General features: G+C 42.0%; 1 protein-coding gene across 1 annotated transcript; it reads left to right on the forward strand.

The window, feature by feature from the left end:
- The first annotated feature begins 889 nt into the window (after positions 1-889).
- LOC109886182 (steroidogenic acute regulatory protein, mitochondrial) lies at positions 890-18,521 on the forward strand. Its single transcript, XM_031818129.1, has 7 exons — positions 890-996; positions 2,154-2,285; positions 2,497-2,636; positions 6,550-6,705; positions 11,084-11,268; positions 11,834-11,927; positions 18,284-18,521. Exons 1-7 carry the CDS (start codon positions 933-935, stop codon positions 18,467-18,469), a joined length of 957 nt encoding a protein of 318 aa, XP_031673989.1. The 5' UTR covers positions 890-932; the 3' UTR covers positions 18,470-18,521.
- The last annotated feature ends 4,031 nt before the right edge of the window (positions 18,522-22,552 follow it).

The raw sequence follows: 22,552 nt of genomic DNA on the forward strand, positions 1-22,552 counted from the left end.
CATTCTGCAGTAGTTATATAGGATGAACCTTCACAAGAATACAGGCCATATGTAGACTTGTCATTCTGCAGTAGTTATATAGGATGAACCTTCACAAGAATACAGGCCATATGTAGACTTGTCATTCTGCAGTAGTTATATAGGATGAACCTTCACTAGAATACAGCCTATATGTAGACTTTTCATTCTGCAGTAGTTATATAGGATGAACCTTCACTAGAATACAGCCTGTATGTAGACTTGTCATTCTGCAGTAGTTATATAGGATGAACCTTCACTAGAATACAGCCTATATGTAGACTTGTCATTCTGCAGTAGTTATATAGGATGAACCTTCACAAGAATACAGGCCATATGTAGACTTGTCATTCTGCAGTAGTTATATAGGATGAACCTTCACTAGAATACAGCCTATATGTAGACTTGTCATTCTGCAGTAGTTATATAGGATGAACCTTCACTAGAATACAGCCTGTATGTAGACTTGTCATTCTGCAGTAGTTATATAGGATGAACCTTCACTAGAATACAGCCTGTATGTAGACTTGTCATTCTGCAGTAGTTATATAGGATGAACCTTCACTAGAATACAGCCTGTATGTAGACTTGTCATTCTGCAGTAGTTATATAGGATGAACCTTCACTAGAATACAGCCTGTATGTAGACTTGTCATTCTGATAATGGTCGTGGATTATTATTGTATACATGGGCTCCTCATTTATTCTCTCCTTTTTTAGAACCACACATAAAATACCTCTAATGGAAGCAGCTGTGTGTGTGTCTCTCTCTAACAGCAACCTTGGGGCCAGAATTCAGTTTACAATCCTATCCTCTAACCCATCCCCTTATCTCCTCTCTTGTCCTTCAGAGGTCCTATAAAGTCTGGAGCCTGGTACACCCCAGCTGCCGTCGCTGTCACCAACGTTACAGTATGCTGCCTGCTGTGGTGAAGCTCTGCTGTGGAATCTCCTACCCTCACCTCAGGACCATGGCAGGTAAAAACAGACAACTATATCATCTTGGGTGTGTCCTACGTGGCTCCCTATTCCCTATATAGTGCATTACTTTTGACCAGGGCACTATAGGGGGGGCATTTTGGATGCAGGCCTAGAGAGAAGCATCAATTTTCTCTCATTCCTTAGAATGTAGGATTACCGTGTCTTGCACACTGCACATAGCCTTGTCCCAGATCAGTTTGTGCTGCCTTGCCAACTCCCTCCTATGGTCATTGTAAGACGGCACAAACAGATCTGGGACCAGCCAGTGCACGTGCAGCTGGATGGAGTTATGTATTGTTGTTGTTAATACTATGGCGTCTTGGCTGTGACTTAGTAGTAGTCTTAGTTTGTGGAGCGAAATGCTGAGAAGTCCTCATCAAAGTGTACAGCATTTTGACTTGCAGACTGTGTCATACTAAACTTGTTTGGCTTGATAATAATGAGCAATGGAGTTGACAAGAGAACAAACAGATCTGGGACCAGGTTATAGGAGGAGACAACAGATCTGGGACCAGGCTATAGAAGGAGACAACAGATCTGGGACCAGGCTATAGAAGGAGATATCAGATCTGGGACCAGGCTAAAGCAGGAGATATCAGATCTGGGACCAGGCTATAGATGGAGACAACAGATCTGGGACCAGGCTATAGTAGGAGACAACAGATCTGGGACCAGGCTATAGGAGGAGACAACAGATCTGGGACCAGGCTATAGAAGGAGACAACAGATCTGGGACCAGGCTATAGAAGGAGACAACAGATCTGGGAACAGGCTATAGTAGGAGACAACAGATCTGGGACCAGGCTATAGTAGGAGACAACAGATCTGGGTCCAGGCTATAGTAGGAGACAACAGATCTGGGACCAGGCTATAGTAGGAGACAACAGATCTGGGACCAGGCTATAGAAGGAGACAACAGATCTGGGACCAGGCTATAGAAGGAGACAACAGATCTGGGAACAGGCTATAGTAGGAGACAACAGATCTGGGAACAGGCTATAGAAGGAGACAACAGATCTGGGACCAGGCTATAGAAGGAGACAACAGATCTGGGACCAGGCTATAGAAGGAGACAACAGATCTGGGACCAGGCTATATGAAATGTGCCCTACAAATGAAGTCTGACTGTTGTTATTATTGTGATCCTACGACAGGACTGCAACGGCTAGCTATCGCAGCGATTGGCCAGGAGCTAGCTCACGTGCAGAGGAATGGGCAGAGCCAACTACCAGCATGGACCAGCCATATGGGTTGGCAGACTGGCACCGTTCAGCATCAACACAGTGGTAAGCCTGACGATGATACACAAATTACACACATTTTCAATGACATTATTATTTTACACAGAGCACAAACTGCCCTTAACCTAGATATAATTACATATTTTCAAAGGGCATTACTTTTTACCATCACTAGTACTGACCATTGAATATTAAACAGCTCCAATTAGAACTCAATCAAGCAGTGCTGCTGTGTAAACTTGTAAACTTGTTACAGAGAGCTCCAGAAGAGAGGTAGTCAACCCAGTCCCGTTGAAAGAGGAGGAGCTGCTGTACATAAGGAGTGGGCACGAGGCGCTGACCAAGGCTCTGGACATTGTTGACGATAAGAATGGATGGAAAACAGAACTCACAGAGGTAGTGCATCATCCATACATCCATACATCATCGTTGATTAAAGAGGCAATCTGGGATTTGTAGATAGATTTTTGTCAAACCATCCTGTATTTCCACTTTAAAATATGTTGCTCCCTGTGTTCATGCATATCTTTTCAATCTCCACAAATAGCTATGGAAACCTTGTACTGATGCCAAAACAGCAAACTGTCATATAAGACAAAGGGGGGTACATGATCTGAATAGCTATTGCCATGGAAACTTTGTACTGATGCCAAAACAGCAAACTGTCATATAAGACAAAGGGGGGGGGGGTACATGATCTGAATAGCTATTGCTATGGAAACTTTGTACTGATGCCAAAACAGCAAACTGTCATATAAGACAAAGGGGGGTACATGATCTGAATAGCTATTGCTATGGAAACTTTGTACTGATGCCAAAACAGCAAACTGTCATATAAGACAAAGGGGGGTACATGATCTGAATAGCTATTGCTATGGAAACCTTGTACTGATGTCAAACCACCAAACTGTCACATAAGACAAAGGGGGGTACATGATCTGAATAGCTATTGCCATGGAAACCTTGTACTGATGTCAAACCACCAAACTGTCATATAAGACAAAGGGGGGTACATGATCTGAATAGCTATTACCATGGAAACCTTGTACTGATGTCAAACCACCAAACTGTCATATAAGACAAAGGGGGGTACATGATCTGAATAGCTATTGCCATGGAAACTTTGTACTGATGCCAAAACAGCAAACTGTCATATAAGACAAAGGGGGGGTACATGATCTGAATAGCTACTGCTATGGAAACTTTGTACTGATGCCAAAACAGCAAACTGTCATATAAGACAAAGGGGGGGGGGGGGGGGGGGGGTACATGATCTGAATAGCTATTGCTATGGAAACCTTGTACTGATGTCAAACCACCAAACTGTCACATAAGACAAAGGGGGGTACATGATCTGAATAGCTATTGCTATGGAAACCTTGTACTGATGTCAAACCACCAAACTGTCATATAAGACAAAGGGGGGGGGTACATGATCTGAATAGCTATTACCATGGAAACCTTGTACTGATGCCAAAACAGTGAACTGTCATATAAGACAAAGGGGGGTACATGATCTGAATAGCTATTACCATGGAAACCTTGCACTGATGTCAAACCACCAAACTGTCATATAAGACAAAGGGGGGTACATGATCTGAATAGCTATTGCCATGGAAACCTTGTACTGATGTCAAACCACCAAACTGTCATATAAGACAAAGGGGGGTACATTATCTGAATAGCTATTACCATGGAAACCTTGTACTGATGTCAAACCACCAAACTGTCATATAAGACAAAGGGGGGTACATGATCTGAATAGCTATTACCATGGAAACCTTGTACTGATGTCAAACCACCAAACTGTCATATAAGACAAGATGATCTGAATAGCTATTACCACGGTATTCTGTCTTCAAAACCCTTCAAATATAATTGACATGGGCACTTTGTGCTGCGTACTGTTGCCACAATTTCAAACTTTCTAACATTTTACATTTTAGTCAATTATCAGACGTTCTGATCCAAAGCAACTTACGGCCTGTGACTTCAATTTAGTTACGTAGGAAACTTTTTGCCTTGTAGGAGAAAATGCACTTTCCATAATCTCAGAACCCAGAACCAAAATGTGTTATTAGTTATTTAATAAGGATAGGAGACATAACTTTCTGAAACTGTGTGTGGTAAAGTAGCATATTAATGCCACATATCCAAACGTTCTCTTTCCGTTACTTTTGACATTTAGGAAAACTTGATCTAAATAGCTATTACCACGGAAACCTTGTACCGGTAATGTGCATAACAAATCAAATTGAAATCTTCTTTTTTTTTACCCCTTTTTCTCCCCAATTTCGTGGTGTCCAATTGTTGTAGTAGCTACTACCTTGTCTCATCGCTACAACTCCTGTACGGGCTCGGGAGAAGGTAGTTGAAAGTCATGCGTCCTCCGATACACAACCCAACCTAGCCGCACTGATTCTTAACACAGCGCGCATCCAACCCGGAAGCCAGCCGCACCAATGTGTCGGAGGAAACACCGTGCACCTGGCAACCTTGGTTAGCGCGCACTATGCCCGGCCCACCACAGGAGTCGCTGGTGCGCGATGAGACAAGGACATCCCTACCGACCAAGCCCTCCCTAACCCGGACGACGCTAGGCCAATTGTGCGTCGCCCCATGGACCTCCCGGTCGCGGCCAGTTATGACAGAGCCTGGGCGCGAACCCAGAGTCTCTGATGGCACAGCTGGCGCTGCAGTACAGCGCCCTTAGCCACCCGGGAGGCCCCAAATTGAAATGTTATTGGTCACATATACACATATTTAGCAGATGTTATTGCAGGTGTAGCGAAATGCTTGTGTTTCTCGCTCCAACAGTGCAGTAATATCTAACTATTCACAACAATACACACGATACACACAAACCTAGAAGTAAAAGAATGGAATTAAGGAATATATAAATATTAGGATGGTCATGGTTGGAGTGGCCTAAAATACAGTAGAATAGCATACAGTCATGGTTGGAGTGGCATCGCCTAAAATACAGTAGAATAGCATACAGTATATCGATATGAGATTTAAAATTTGATTTGATAAAGCAAAAATATGTAAACATGATTAAAAGTCACTATTGTTCCATTATTAAAGTGGACAGGGTTACGTAATGGGGTGGAAGCCGCCTAGTGATGGCTATTTAACAGTCTGATGGCCTTGAGATAGAAGCTGTTTTTCAGTCTCTCGGTCCCAGCTTTGATGCACCTGTACTGACCTCGCCTTCTGGATGATAACGGGATGAAGAGGCAGTGGCTTGGCTGGTTATTGTCCTTGATGATCTTTTTGGCCTTCCTGTGACGTCGGATGCTGTAGGTGTCCTGGAGGGCAGGTAGTTTGCCCCCGGTGATGCATTGGCCATCCTCTGGAGAGCCCTGCGGTTGAGAACTGTGCAGTTGCCGTACCAGGCTGTGATACAGCCCAACAGGATGCTTTCAATGGTGCATCTATAGAAGTTTGTGAGGGTTTTAGGTGCCAAGACAAATTTCAGATCGTCGTGATGTGTATGCCGAGGAACTTGAAGCTTAACATCTGCTCCACTGCGATACCGTCGATGTGGATAGGGGCGCGCTCCCTCTGTTGTTTCCTGAAGTCCACGATCAGCTCCTTTGTTTTGTCGACATTGAGAGAGAGGTTATTTTCCTGGCACCACACTCGCAGGGCCTTCACCTCCTCCCAGTAGGCTGTCTTGTCATTATTGGTAATCAGGCCTACTACTGTTGTGGCCTCTGTAAACTTGATAACGGAGTTGCAGCCGTTCGTGGCCACGCAGTCATGAGTGAACAGGGAGTAGAGGAGGGGGCTGAGCACGCAACCCTTGTGTTGAGGATCAGCGAAGTGGAAATGTTGTTCCTACCTTCACTACCTGGGGGGGCGGCCCTCAGGAAGTCCAGAACCCAGTTGCACAGGGTGGGGTTCAGGCCCAGGGCCCAGAGCTTATTGATGAGCTTGGAGGGTACTATGGTATTGAATGCTGAGCTAAAGTCAATGGGTAGCGGGTCGCGTGGATGGCACTGTGTTAACCTCAAAGCGGGCGAAGAAGGTGTTTAGCTTGACCGGAAGCAAGACGTTAGAGTCCGCGACGTGGCTGATTTTCCCTTTGTAAATGCCACACTGCAAAAACGTTGTAACTCTGGAATAGAGAAATGTTCTGTAATCTCAGGTCCAAATGAAGTAGAAAGACTATCACAAGAGAACGTTCAGTAACTGTGTTCTATAGAAAATCAGGACATCATTAGAAACCTTCCTGAAACTGTGTTGTTAAAGGAAACCATAAGGATGCCACATTACAAACATTTCCTGTAACTTTCTGTCGTAGGAGAACGGGGATGTGATCTACAGTAAAGTGCTGTCTGGGGACAGGAAGGTCTTCAGACTGGAGACTGTGTTAGACGCCACGCCAGAAGAGATACATCACATCCTGTGGAAGGTGGAAGAGATGCACCAGTGGAACCCAAGCATCAAAAACATCAAGGTAACTGGTCCATCATAGTAGGGTAGTTGTTGGTCAATGTGTAATCTTAACACCTCCCCCTTAGGAAATCATTGATCTTCTGTTCTCCTTGGTCTCCATCTATTATGGCATCCTTTAGATTGTTATTCTACATGTTATTATCTGGAATGCTATTGACAGGCTAAGTATGTGTATTATGGTCTGTAAACTGTGGAATATTTGTAATAAGGTGTTTCTAAAACTCTACCATTATTTACATTATTAATGCTATTATTATAATAACTATTATTATTATTTTATTTGTATTACTTTGTTTATTTATTTTTCCTTTTTTTCTCTGTGATTTTAGGGGGAGCGGGGGGCATTAGGAAGGGTGGGAAACAGGGAGGGGGTGGGGGATCATAATGCTATTATTATAATAACTATTATTATTATTTTATTTGTATTACTTTGTTTATTTATTTTTCCTTTTTTTCTCTGTGATTTTAGGGGGAGCGGGGGGCATTAGGAAGGGTGGGAAACAGGGAGGGGGTGGGGGATCATAATGCTATTATTATAATAACTATTATTATTATTTTATTTGTATTACTTTGTTTATTTATTTTTCCTTTTTTTCTCTGTGATTTTAGGGGGAGCGGGGGGCATTAGGAAGGGTGGGAAACAGGGAGGGGGTGGGGGATCATAATGCTATTATTATAATAACTATTATTATTATTTTATTTGTATTACTTTGTTTATTTATTTTTCCTTTTTTTCTCTGTGATTTTAGGGGGAGCGGGGGGCATTAGGAAGGGTGGGAAACAGGGAGGGGGTGGGGGATCATAATGCTATTATTATAATAACTATTATTATTATTTTATTTGTATTACTTTGTTTATTTATTTTTCCTTTTTTTCTCTGTGATTTTAGGGGGAGCGGGGGGCATTAGGAAGGGTGGGAAACAGGGAGGGGGTGGGGGATCATAATGCTATTATTATAATAACTATTATTATTATTTTATTTGTATTACTTTGTTTATTTATTTTTCCTTTTTTTCTCTGTGATTTTAGGGGGAGCGGGGGGCATTAGGAAGGGTGGGAAACAGGGAGGGGGTGGGGGATCATAATGCTATTATTATAATAACTATTATTATTATTTTATTTGTATTACTTTGTTTATTTATTTTTCCTTTTTTTCTCTGTGATTTTAGGGGGAGCGGGGGGCATTAGGAAGGGTGGGAAACAGGGAGGGGGTGGGGGATCAATAGGGAATGTTCTGAAGGGGTAAACAAAAATAAAAAAGCAACATGATTGTGCAAATTATTAAAAAATATGGAATTGTTTTATAATGGACATACTATGGTCATTCAGCTTTTTTTTGTTTAATTGTAGGACCCTTTTAGGTGTTAAAAAAAATATAACAAAATCATTTTATAAAATACTGAATTTGGCCTTTACTACTATAAGCACATCGATGGTACTGACTTCAGACGAGTCCCCTGACATGTGTGGGGGTCATAGAGAGTTCTGACACTACAGACATTTTCTTGAGAAGACCGATGTTGTGGGGACGTTCTCTTGGTTTGACAAACACCGCTCCAGCTCTGCCACCTTCCACCGGAGACGCGGAAGTGCGACATCGGCGCATTGAGACGCATTCCATGCAAAAAAACCAGATACCATATCTCTAGCTTAAACTAGAGATTTTGATGGGGAATTGTTTATTGTGTTACTTAGATTGACGTACCGGTGTGTCAATCGACTACAGGGGTTTAAATAATTCAGTAATCACTTCATAAAAATTAGGTAAGCATAAAACAGTCAACAACTTCAGGACTACAGACCCCCAGAAATGGTCAGTCCGCCCTCTAGTGGCGAAAGTAAGAACTGCAGAAAATGCACGGTCAAATAGGAGAATAATATATATTTTTATAGAGGCACACTGAAAAAGAAACGTGACACAGTGTGTACATGATAACACATCAGTGCAGGAAATGAAGAAATTGATTAAAATACTGGAAGTGAATCCTGGAATTAAACAATTAACTATGCAAATGAGCAAAAGCTGTATGCATTAAGGAAATAGACACCTGGCTCAAACAAAAACCTGTCTCTAATAAGGGCCTATTGTTTTCAGTGAATTTAGCAAATAACCACCCAGGTATGAATTGAAGTTTTACGGTAGACATGGGCCACAGTGTCAATAGTCGATAGTTTTACGGTAGACGTGGACCATAGTGTCAACAGTCGATAGTTTTACGGTAGACGTAGACCACACAGTGTCAACAGTCGATAGTTTTACGGTAGACGTAGACCCCACAGTGTCAATAGTCAATAGTTTTACGGTAGACGTAGACCACACAGTGTCAATAGTCGATAGTTATACGGTAGACGTAGACCACACAGTGTCAACAGTCGATAGTTTTACGGTAGACGTGGACCACACAGTGTCAATAGTCAATAGTTTTACGGTAGACGTGGACCATAGTGTCAATAGTTTTACGGTAGACGTGGACCACACAGTGTCAATAGTCAATAGTTTTACGGTAGACGTGGACCATAGTGTCAATAGTTTTACGGTAGACGTGGACCACACAGTGTCAATAGTCAATAGTTTTACGGTAGACGTAGACCACACAGTGTCAACAGTCGATAGTTTTACGGTAGACGTAGACCACACAGTGTCAATAGTCAATCGTTTTACGGTAGACGTGGACCACACAGTGTCAATAGTCAATAGTTTTACGGTAGACGTGGACCACACAGTGTCAGTAGTCAATAGTGTCGCTAGTTTTACGGTAGACGTGGACCACACAGTGTCAATAGTCAATAGTTTTACAGTAGACGTAGACCACACAGTGTCAACAGTCAATAGTTTCACGCTAGACGTGGACCACACAGTGACAATAGTCAATAGTTTTACAGTAGACGTAGACCACACAGTGTCAATAGTCAATAGTTTTACGGTAGACGTGGACCACACAGTGTCAATAGTCGATAGTTTTACGGTAGACGTAGACCACACAGTGTCAACAGTCGATAGTTTTACAGTAGACGTAGACCACACAGTGTCAATAGTCGATAGTGTTACGGTAGACGTGGACCATAGTGTCAATAGTTTTACAGTAGACGTGGACCACACAGTGTCAATAGTCAATAGTTTTACGGTAGACGTGGACCATAGTGTCAATAGTTTTACGGTAGACGTGGATCACACAGTGTTGATAGTCAATAGTTTTACGGTAGACGTGGATCACACAGTGTTGATAGTCAAAAGTCAATAGTTTTACGGTAGACGTAGACCACACAGTGTCAACAGTCGATAGTTTTACAGTAGACGTAGACCACACAGTGTCAATAGTCGATAGTTTTACGGTAGACGTGGACCATAGTGTCAATAGTTTTACAGTAGACGTGGACCACACAGTGTCAATAGTCAATAGTTTTACGGTAGACGTGGACCATAGTGTCAATAGTTTTACGGTAGACGTGGATCACACAGTGTTGATAGTCAATAGTTTTACGGTAGACGTGGATCACACAGTGTTGATAGTCAATAGTCAATAGTTTTACGGTAGACGTGGATCACACAGTGTTGATAGTCAATAGTCAATAGTTTTACGGTAGACGTGGACCATAGTGTCAATAGTTTTACGGTAGACGTGGATCACACAGTGTTGATAGTCAATAGTTTTACGGTAGACGTGGATCACACAGTGTTGATAGTCAATAGTTTTACAGTAGACGTGGACCACACAGTGGCTAGTTTTACAGTAGATGTGGACCACACAGTGTCGATAATCGAGAGTGTCGCTAGTTTTACGGTAGATGTGGACCACACAGTGTTGGTAGTCGATGGTGTCACGGTAGACACGGAACACACATTGTCGATAGTCTTTACAACACCAGGATATCACACTTGTCTGGTGACATTCTGATGAGGGAAGAACAAACTACTTCGGAAGATCCTGTGTCTTCAGCTGTGTCTTCAGCTGGCATTATAAATTCTGATGAGGGAAGAACAAACTACTTCGGAAGATCCTGTGTCTTCAGCTGTGTCTTCAGCTGGCATTATAAAGTCCCAACTGGCATCCTATTCCCTATACAGTGCATTATTTATTTTGTATTTTATTTAACTAGGCAAGTCAGTTAAGAACAAATTCTTATTTTCAATGACAGCCTAGGAACAGTGGGTTAACTGCCTGTTCAGGGGCAGAACGACAGATTTGTACCTTGTCAGCTCAGGGATTTGATCTTGCAACCTTTTGGTTACCGGTCCAACACTCGAATCACTAGGCTACGCCGTCGCACTAGTTGAGACATGAGAAAGCAGCGCACCATATAGATAATATGGTCCTATTTGGGACACATAGCAGTACAGTGAATGATATTGTAATGTCAGTCCGTCTCTTGTGTTGAAGGTTCTGAAGCAAGCTGGCCCGGAAACCATGGTTACGCACGAGGTGTCAGCAGAGACAGCCGGCAACCTGATAGGCCAGAGAGACTTCCTGAGTGTGAGACACTTCTCCAGACAGGAGTCATGTATCTATCTGGGGGGAGCAGCCACGCACCTGGAGTCCTTCCCTCCTCAGAAAGGCTTCGTCAGGTAACAAGAACACCGGCTTTGCTCCGATAAGCCTGGCTCATAGAGTTGGTTAGAGGGTGCGCTTGGACCAAAACCTGTATATGGCTCATAGAGTTGGTTAGAGGGTGCGCTTGGACCAAAACCTGTATATGGCTCATGGAGTTGGTTAGAGGGTGCGCTTGGACCAAAACCTGTATATGGCTCATAGAGTTGGTTAGAGGGTGCGCTTGGACCAAAACCTGTATATGGCTCATGGAGTTGGTTAGAGGGTGCGCTTGGACCAAAACCTGTATATGGCTCATGGAGTTGGTTAGAGGGTGCGCTCGGACCAAAACCTGTATATGGCTCATGCTGTAACTGAAGGGCCATTGCAAAGGTTATTTGATATGAAGGTTATTTGATATAAAGGTTATTTGATATAAAGGTTATTTGATATAAAGGGTATTTGATATAAAGGTTATTTGATATAAAGGTTATTTGATATAAAGGTTATTTGAGGTTCAGTTAATAATCATGCTGTAGGTTTCTATACATGACATTGTTAATAGAGTTTTTACGAGTGATTTTGTTTACTTGATCTGAACAGAGCGGAGGACGGTCCAACGTGTATTATCATCGAGCCCCTGGCGGACGACACAGGCAGGAGCCACTTTACGTGGCTCCTCAACATGGATGTCAAGGTAGATTTCTTAATTTTTTTAAAACAAAAATTAAATCAAGTTTAATTTCGTATCCACTTCCTGATTTGAGTGACTTGAATTGGAATTGATTGAGTCCAACTTGTTAGGCTACACATGGACCAGGATGTCATATCACATGTCCGTTTAGATCTCAAATATTAATTCAAACCTCCCCTTTAAGTAGTCTGAGTGCCGGTCTGTTTGTGTGAAAGTGCCAACTCCTTGTCATTCACTGTTATGCCAAACATGTTCATATGACATATCACACAAACAGACTGGCACTCAGGCTACTTAAAGGGGAGGTTTGAATTGATATTCAAGGCTACCATCAACGTCTAAAGCTGCTGTGAAAAGGACTTCTCCTTCACCCAACTACAGACAGCTGATGTTCTGACAGAGCTGCAAAATATGGATCCCTACAAATCAGCTGGGCTAGACAATCTGGACCCTCGCTTTCTAAAATTATCCGCTGAAATTGTTGCAACCCCTATTACTAGCCTGTTCAACCTCTCTTTCATATCGTCTGAGATCCCCAAAGAATGGAAAGCTGCCGCTGTCATCCCCCTCTTCAAAGGGGGAGACACTCTAGACCCAAACTGTTACAAACCTATATCTATCCTGCCAAGTTCGAAAGCCAAGTTAACAAACAGATCACCGACCATTTCGAATCGTTATGCAATCTGGTTTCCGAGCTGGTCATGGGTGCACCTCAGCGACGCTCAAGATCCTAAACGATATTATAATCGCCATTTATAAGAGACATTACTGGCCAAGGCTTTTGACTCTGTCAATCGGCATTCTTATCGGAAGACTCAACAGCCTTGGTTTCTCAAATGACTGCCTCGCCTGGTTCACCAACTACTTCTCAGACTGACTTTCTCATGGTCTGAGAGTCCTTTAGGTGCCTTTTGGCAAACTCCAAGCGAGCTGTCATGTGTCTCTAGGAAGAGTCTTGGTGGTTCCAAAATTCTTCCATTTAAGAATTTTATTTTTTATTTTATTTCACCTTTATTTAACCAGGTAGGCTAGTTGAGAACAAGTTCTCATTTACAATTGCGACCTGGCCAAGATAAAGCAAAGCAGTTCGACAGCAGTTCGACAACGACACAGAGTTACACATGGAGTAAAACAAACATACAGTCAATAATACAGTATAAACAAGTCTATATACAATGTGAGCAAATGAAGTGAGAAGGGAGGTAAAGGCAAAAAAGGCCATGGTGGCAAAGTAAATACAATATAGCAAGTAAATGAATGATGGAGGCCACATTTTTTGGTACCCTTCTCCAGATCTGTGCCTCGACACAATCTTGTCTCGGAACTCTACGGGCAATTACTTCGGCCTCATGGCTTGGTTTTTGCTCTGACATGCACTGTCAACTGTAGGACCTTATATAGACAGGTGTGTGCCTTTCCAAATCATGTCCAATCAATTGAATTTACCACAGGTAGACTCCAATCAAGTTGTAGAAAAATCTCACGGATGTTCAATGGAAACAGGATGTACCTAAGTTATAATTCTTTTTAATTAAAAACCTGTTTCGCTTTGTCATTATTTGGTATTATGTGTAGATTGAGGAAATGTTTTTATTGAATCCATTTTAGAATGAGGCTGTAACGTAACAACATGTGGAAAAAGGCAAGGGGTCTGAATACTATCCGAATGCAGTGTGTGTGTGTGTGTGTGTGTGTGTGTGTGTGTGTGTGCGTGCGTGCGTGCGTGCGTGGGTGGGTGGGTAGGTAGGTAGGTAGGTAGGTATGAGTGCCAGTTTCTAACATAGACATTGTTTGGGGTTTCTGTTATTATCTATGTATAATATTACCTATGTACATATTACCTCAGTTACCTTGACATATCGCCTCCACATTGTTATTTTCTGCTGCTCTTTAATTATTTATTCATATCTTATACTTTTTTTGTATAGGTATTTTCTTAAAACTGCATTGTTGGTTAAGGGCTAAGTAAATATTTCACTGTAAGGCCTACACCTGTTGTATTCAGTGTTTCACTGTAAGGTCTACTACACCTGTTGTATTCAGTGTTTCACTGTAAGGTCTACTACACCTGTTGTATTCAGTGTTTCACTGTAAGGTCTACTACACCTGTTGTATTCAGTGTTTCACTGTAAGGCCTACACCTGTTGTATTCAGTGTTTCACTGTAAGGTCTACTACACCTGTTGTATTCAGTGTTTCACTGTAAGGTCTACAACACCTGTTGTATTCAGTGTTTCACTGTAAGGTCTACTACACCTGTTGTATTCAGTGTTTCACTGTAAGGTCTACTACACCTGTTGTATTCAGTGTTTCACTGTAAGGTCTACCTACACCTGTTGTATTCAGTGTTTCACTGTAAGGTCTACTACACCTGTTGTATTCAGTGTTTCACTGTAAGGTCTACTACACCTGTTGTATTCAGTGTTTCACTGTAAGGTCTACTACACCTGTTGTATTCAGTGTTTCACTGTAAGGTCTACTACACCTGTTGTATTCAGTGTTTCACTGTAAGGTCTACTACACCTGTTGTATTCAGTGTTTCACTGTAAGGTCTACTACACCTGTTGTATTCAGTGTTTCACTGTAAGGTCTACTACACCTGTTGTATTCAGTGTTTCACTGTAAGGTCTACTACACCTGTTGTATTCAGTGTTTCACTGTAAGGTCTACTACACCTGTTGTATTCAGTGTTTCACTGTAAGGTCTACCTACACCTGTTGTATTCAGTGTTTCACTGTAAGGTCTACTACACCTGTTGTATTCAGTGTTTCACTGTAAGGTCTACTACACCTGTTGTATTCAGTGTTTCACTGTAAGGTCTACTACACCTGTTGTATTCAGCGTTTCACTGTAAGGTCTACTACACCTGTTGTATTCAGTGTTTCACTGTAAGGCCTACACCTGTTGTATTCAGTGTTTCACTGTAAGGTCTACTACACCTGTTGTATTCAGTGTTTCACTGTAAGGTCTACTACACCTGTTGTATTCAGTGTTTCACTGTAAGGTCTACTACACCTGTTGTATTCAGTGTTTCACTGTAAGGTCTACTACACCTGTTGTATTCAGTGTTTCACTGTAAGGTCTACTACACCTGTTGTATTCAGTGTTTCACTGTAAGGTCTACTACACCTGTTGTATTCAGTGTTTCACTGTAAGGCCTACACCTGTTGTATTCAGCATTTCACTGTAAGGTCTACTACACCTGTTGTATTCAGTGTTTCACTGTAAGGCCTACACCTGTTGTATTCAGTGTTTCACTGTAAGGCCTACACCTGTTGTATTCAGTGTTTCACTGTAAGGTCTACACCTGTTGTATTCAGTGTTTCACTGTAAGACCTACACCAGTTGTATTCAGTGTTTCACTGTAAGGTCTACTACACCTGTTGTATTCAGTGTTTCACTGTAAGGTCTACTACACCTGTTGTATTCAGTGTTTCACTGTAAGGTCTACTACACCTGTTGTATTCAGTGTTTCACTGTAAGGTCTACTACACCTGTTGTATTCAGTGTTTCACTGTAAGGTCTACTACACCTGTTGTATTCAGTGTTTCACTGTAAGGTCTACTACACCTGTTGTATTCAGTGTTTCACTGTAAGGTCTACCTACACCTGTTGTATTCAGTGTTTCACTGTAAGGTCTACTACACCTGTTGTATTCAGTGTTTCACTGTAAGGTCTACTACACCTGTTGTATTCAGTGTTTCACTGTAAGGTCTACTACACCTGTTGTATTCAGTGTTTCACTGTAAGGTCTACTACACCTGTTGTATTCAGTGTTTCACTGTAAGGTCTACTACACCTGTTGTATTCAGTGTTTCACTGTAAGGTCTACTACACCTGTTGTATTCAGTGTTTCACTGTAAGGTCTACTACACCTGTTGTATTCAGTGTTTCACTGTAAGGTCTACTACACCTGTTGTATTCAGTGTTTCACTGTAAGGTCTACTACACCTGTTGTATTCAGTGTTTCACTGTAAGGTCTACCTACACCTGTTGTATTCAGTGTTTCACTGTAAGGTCTACTACACCTGTTGTATTCAGTGTTTCACTGTAAGGTCTACTACACCTGTTGTATTCAGTGTTTCACTGTAAGGTCTACTACACCTGTTGTATTCAGCGTTTCACTGTAAGGTCTACTACACCTGTTGTATTCAGTGTTTCACTGTAAGGCCTACACCTGTTGTATTCAGTGTTTCACTGTAAGGTCTACTACACCTGTTGTATTCAGTGTTTCACTGTAAGGTCTACTACACCTGTTGTATTCAGTGTTTCACTGTAAGGTCTACTACACCTGTTGTATTCAGTGTTTCACTGTAAGGTCTACTACACCTGTTGTATTCAGTGTTTCACTGTAAGGTCTACTACACCTGTTGTATTCAGTGTTTCACTGTAAGGTCTACTACACCTGTTGTATTCAGTGTTTTCACTGTAAGGTCTACCTACACCTGTTGTATTCAGTGTTTCACTGTAAGGTCTACTACACCTGTTGTATTCAGTGTTTCACTGTAAGGTCTACTACACCTGTTGTATTCAGTGTTTCACTGTAAGGTCTACTACACCTGTTGTATTCAGCGTTTCACTGTAAGGTCTACTACACCTGTTGTATTCAGTGTTTCACTGTAAGGCCTACACCTGTTGTATTCAGTGTTTCACTGTAAGGTCTACTACACCTGTTGTATTCAGTGTTTCACTGTAAGGTCTACTACACCTGTTGTATTCAGTGTTTCACTGTAAGGTCTACTACACCTGTTGTATTCAGTGTTTCACTGTAAGGTCTACTACACCTGTTGTATTCAGTGTTTCACTGTAAGGTCTACTACACCTGTTGTATTCAGTGTTTCACTGTAAGGTCTACTACACCTGTTGTATTCAGCATTTCACTGTAAGGTCTACTACACCTGTTGTATTCAGTGTTTCACTGTAAGGCCTACACCTGTTGTATTCAGTGTTTCACTGTAAGGCCTACACCTGTTGTATTCAGTGTTTCACTGTAAGGTCTACACCTATTGTATTCAGTGTTTCACTGTAAGACCTACACCAGTTGTATTCAGTGTTTCACTGTAAGGTCTACTACACCTGTTGTATTCAGTGTTTCACTGTAAGGTCTACTACACCTGTTGTATTCAGTGTTTCACTGTAAGGTCTACTACACCTGTTGTATTCAGTGTTTCACTGTAAGGTCTACTACACCTGTTGTATTCAGTGTTTCACTGTAAGGTCTACTACACCTGTTGTATTCAGTGTTTCACTGTAAGGTCTACTACACCTGTTGTATTCAGTGTTTCACTGTAAGGTCTACCTACACCTGTTGTATTCAGTGTTTCACTGTAAGGTCTACTACACCTGTTGTATTCAGTGTTTCACTGTAAGGTCTACTACACCTGTTGTATTCAGTGTTTCACTGTAAGGTCTACTACACCTGTTGTATTCAGTGTTTCACTGTAAGGTCTACTACACCTGTTGTATTCAGTGTTTCACTGTAAGGCCTACACCTGTTGTATTCAGTGTTTCACTGTAAGGTCTACTACACCTGTTGTATTCAGTGTTTCACTGTAAGGTCTACTACACCTGTTGTATTCAGTGTTTCACTGTAAGGTCTACTACACCTGTTGTATTCAGTGTTTCACTGTAAGGTCTACTACACCTGTTGTATTCAGTGTTTCACTGTAAGGTCTACTACACCTGTTGTATTCAGTGTTTCACTGTAAGGTCTACTACACCTGTTGTATTCAGTGTTTCACCGTAAGATCTACTACACCTGTTGTATTCATTGTTTCACTGTAAGGTCTACTACACCTGTTGTATTCAGCATTTCACTGTAAGGTCTACTACACCTGTTGTATTCAGTGTTTCACTGTAAGGCCTACACCTGTTGTATTCAGTGTTTCACTGTAAGGTCTACTACACCTGTTGTATTCAGTGTTTCACTGTAAGGTCTACTACACCTGTTGTATTCAGTGTTTCACTGTAAGGTCTACTACACCTGTTGTATTCAGTGTTTCACTGTAAGGTCTACTACACCTGTTGTATTCAGTGTTTCACTGTAAGGTCTACTACACCTGTTGTATTCAGTGTTTCACTGTAAGGTCTACTACACCTGTTGTATTCAGCATTTCACTGTAAGGTCTACTACACCTGTTGTAGTCAGCATTTCACTGTAAGGTCTACAACACCTGTTGTATTCGGCATTTCACTGTGAGGTCTACTACACCTGTTGTATTCAGTATTTCACTATAAGGTCTACACCTGTTATATTCAGTATTTCACTGTAAGGTCTACTACACCTGTTGTATTCGGCGCTTGTAACAAATAAACTGTGATTTGATTTGAAGATTGAATATGTATGTACTGTATTTTCAGGGCTGGCTGCCAAAGTCAATCGTCAATCAAGCTTTGCCGCGAGCGCAGGTGGATTTCACCCGGTGTCTGCGCAGACGGCTGGCCGAGGGACCTACTCAGCGACACACAAACCACCATGCTCCCACAGTGTCTAGAGCCGGACAAACACCGCACACACACTCTCTGACACACACTCACTGGAGTTGAGTGCTTGGGAGTAGAGACAGAGACAGAGACAGAGAGAGAGAGAGACTTAGAGAGAGACTGAAGGATCTGGCTGCCATTCACACACACACACACACACACACACACACACACACACACACACACACACACACACACACACACACACACACACACACACACACACACACACACACACACACACACACACACACACACACACACACACACACACACACACACACACACACACACACACACACACACACACACACACACACACACACACACACACAGAGAGACAGAGCTGTCTGCAGGCTGGCTCTGGCCTTTCATTAGGAGCACCCAGACACCCAGAGGAGAGCCACTCACCGCTGTGAAGACATGCCAGGGTGCCCTCTCTTTCAGGGTGTGTGACAGACACACACATCTACACACACACACACACACACACACACACACACACACACACACACACACACACACACACACACACACACATACACACAGGGGAAGTGTTGGTTGAAGCTACTCTGAATATATAGTTTACCAAGCTACCAATTACTTCACACCGGAATAAGTTAAGCTACACTAAAGCTCACTCCATCCAAACTATTTTGTGAAAAAGTATCATATCTAAATCTGAAACATCATAGACTACACATTACAAGAATAGTTCACTTTGGGTTCATATCTTAACAGAATGTGTAATTTTGCCGCCTTTTAAAGACCCCAAAACAATATTTCAAATGAAAATTAGGCAGGTGGCATGCCGAAAAAGACAGGAAATTATTGCCTACTAGCCATATTTTATTTTTGCCAAAACAGTAGTATGTAGTTCCAGTAGTTAGCTACACGGTAAAACAGTAGTGTGTAGTTCCAGTAGTTAGCTACACTGCTACATGGTAAAACAGTAGTGTGTAGTTCCAGTAGTTAGCTACACCGCTACATGGTAAAACAGTAGTGTGTAGTTCCAGTAGTTAGCTACACCGCTACATGGTAAAACAGTAGTGTGTAGTTCCAGTAGTTAGCTACACCGCTACATGCTAAAACAGTAGTGTGTAGTTCCAGTAGTTAGCTACACCGCTACATGGTAAAACAGTAGTGTGTAGTTCCAGTAGTTAGCTACACCGCTACATGGTAAAACAGTAGTGTGTAGTTCCAGTAGTTAGCTACATGGTAAAACAGTAGTGTGTAGTTCCAGTAGTTAGCTACACCGCTACATGGTAAAACAGTAGTGTGTAGTTCCAGTAGTTAGCTACACCGCTACATGGAAAAACAGTAGTGTGTAGTTCCAGTAGTTAGCTACACCGCTACATGGTAAAACAGTAGTGTGTAGTTCCAGTAGTTAGCTACACCGCTACATGGTAAAACAGTAGTGTGTAGTTCCAGTAGTTAGCTACACCGCTACATGGTAAAACAGTAGTGTGTAGTTCCAGTAGTTAGCTACACCGCTACATGGTAAAACAGTAGTGTGTAGTTCCAGTAGTTAGCTACATGGTAAAACAGTAGTGTGTAGTTCCAGTAGTTAGCTACACCGCTACATGGTAAAACAGTAGTGTGTAGTTCCAGTAGTTAGCTACACCGCTACATGGTAAAACAGTAGTGTGTAGTTCCAGTAGTTAGCTACACCGCTATATAGCAAAATAATTAACTACTGAAAACCCCACCAAGATTTGAATTTAGTTCTTCCTAACTACAAAATGTAGTTACATTACATGTACAGTAGTACACTACTACCCAACACTGCGCCCTGACACACACACACACACACACACACACACACACACACACACACACACACACACACACACACACACACACACACACACACACACACACACACACACACACACACACACACACACACACACACACACACACACACACACACACACACACACACACACACACAGGTCTGCCCGTCTGAGAGAACAAGCTGAGCTCATAATAGGAATTAATGAATAATCTACTGTACCAGTATCCAGGCTGTACCATAACTGGCCGTGATTGGGAGTCCCATAGGGCGGTGTACAATTGGCCCAGCGCCGCCCAGGTTTGGCCGGTGTAGGACGCCATTGTAAGTAAGAATTTGTTCTTAACTGACTTGCCTAGTTTAAATAAAGGTTACATTTAAAAAAAGATATATAATAATTAACCACACAAACCTCATGACTATGTATGTCTATGTCTTCTGTAAGTCTGCAACTGCCTGAAACACCTCCAAAGGAAATGCCTTTCAGTCTACTATCAGATGCAATATTAGTAGCTGTCTGTACAGTATGATGTGGTGCATTCTGGAGAGGGAAATAAAAGAACCTTAATGTCTTCAAATACTGCTTCCAGCAGAGTATTTTCAAAAACACTCCTCTTTCTACATTTCCATTTACTACATACAATGTTAACGAAGCACAAAGAGAAGAGGAGGAAAATATATGTTCTAGTGATGCAGGACAAGCAGCCTTATTGGAAACAAAGACTGTTCTAATGATCGTTCTAGTGATGCAGGACAAGCAGCCTTATTGGAAACAAAGACTGTTCTAATGATCGTTCTAGTGATGCAGGACAAGCAGCCTTATTGGAAACAAAGACTGTTCTAATGATCGTTCTAGTGATGCAGGACAAGCAGCCTTATTGGAAACAAAGACTGTTCTAATGATCGTTCTAGTGATGCAGGACAAGCAGCCTTATTGGAAACAAAGACTGTTCTAATGATCGTTCTAGTGATGCAGGACAAGCAGCCTTATTGGAAACAAAGACTGTTCTAATGATCGTTCTAGTGATGCAGGACAAGCAGCCTTATTGGAAACAAAGGCTGTTCTAATGATCGTTCTAGTGATGCAGGACAAGCAGCCTTATTGGAAACAAAGACTGTTCTAATGATCGTTCTAGTGATGCAGGACAAGCAGCCTTATTGGAAACAAAGACTGTTCTAATGATCGTTCTAGTGATGCAGGACAAGCAGCCTTATTGGAAACAAAGACTGTTCTAATGATCGTTCTAGTGATGCAGGACAAGCAGCCTTATTGGAAACAAAGACTGTTCTAATGATCGTTCTAGTGATGCAGGACAAGCAGCCTTTTTGGAAACAAAGACTGTTCTAATGATCGTTCTAGTGATGCAGGACAAGCAGCCTTATTGGAAACAAAGACTGTTCTAATGATCATTCTAGTGATGCAGGACAAGCAGCCTTATTGGAAACAAATACTGCTCTAATGATCGTTCTAGTGATGCAGGACAAGCAGCCTTATTGGAAACAAAGACTGTTCTAACGATCGTTCTAGTGATGCAGGACAAGCAGCCTTATTGGAAACAAAGGCTGTTCTCAGGGCAGGTCTGTTTGTGGCTAGATATGTTCAAACGTTTAGTCAGAATTGTTGGTTAGAAGGCTATTTGTGATGTTATCATGCACTGTTTGCATCAGGGTCATAGACGTGGATGAGCCTTGGTGGACAGAGGCCCACCCACTGGGGAGCAAGGCCCTGACAGGCCCACCCAATCAGATTGATGCGGTTTAAGCATTGTTGTGGACTTCGACAATCACATGTTTGTATTGTTTCTATTCTAAAAAAGGTGTGATTTTTAGAGTGAAAATCTGAAAACATAAGAAAGACGTGTGAAAACTCCTTCGCTGGACGGGCCGTTTGGGAACTTTTTGGCAAAATTAGAGTACACCCACATCTCCAGGCACCACGACGTCACTGCATAGGGCTGATGGAGAGACAGCAGTCACACACAGCATGATGTTAAATAACCACTACATCACTGCATAGGGCTGATGGAGTGACAGCAGTCACACACAGCACGATGTTAAAGCACCACTGCATAGGGCTGATGGAGAGACAGCAGTCACACACAGCACAATGTTAGGATAAGCAGTCCCATAAACTCTAGAATAATAAGCCAGTAGGTGCCAATCAGAAGAATACAAAAACACAACCACTAAATTTACTACTACTATTTCCCGTTGCAAAAAAATTTAACATGTCACTTTTAGCACTCAAAAGTATCCTGTGACCTAAAGTGGAACTGACAGCGTGTTAACTACTTTGCAGATATGAAACAAACAGACAATAATAATTTCAGTCAAAAATATCAAATTCCCAG

The sequence above is a fragment of the Oncorhynchus kisutch genome, unplaced genomic scaffold, assembly GCF_002021735.2.
Source record: "Oncorhynchus kisutch isolate 150728-3 unplaced genomic scaffold, Okis_V2 scaffold1266, whole genome shotgun sequence".
Lineage (NCBI taxonomy): Eukaryota > Metazoa > Chordata > Actinopteri > Salmoniformes > Salmonidae > Oncorhynchus > Oncorhynchus kisutch.

Bases quoted from the DNA above. Each gene is read 5' to 3' on its own strand.
- LOC109886182 (XM_031818129.1), top strand. From the start codon at position 933: ATGCTGCCTGCTGTGGTGAAGCTCTGCTGTGGAATCTCCTACCCTCAC. The intron at 2,286-2,496 runs GTAAGCCTGACG...AACTTGTTACAG, and splicing joins CGTTCAGCATCAACACAGTG to AGAGCTCCAGAAGAGAGGTA. The intron at 11,269-11,833 runs GTAACAAGAACA...TGATCTGAACAG, and splicing joins CCTCAGAAAGGCTTCGTCAG to AGCGGAGGACGGTCCAACGT.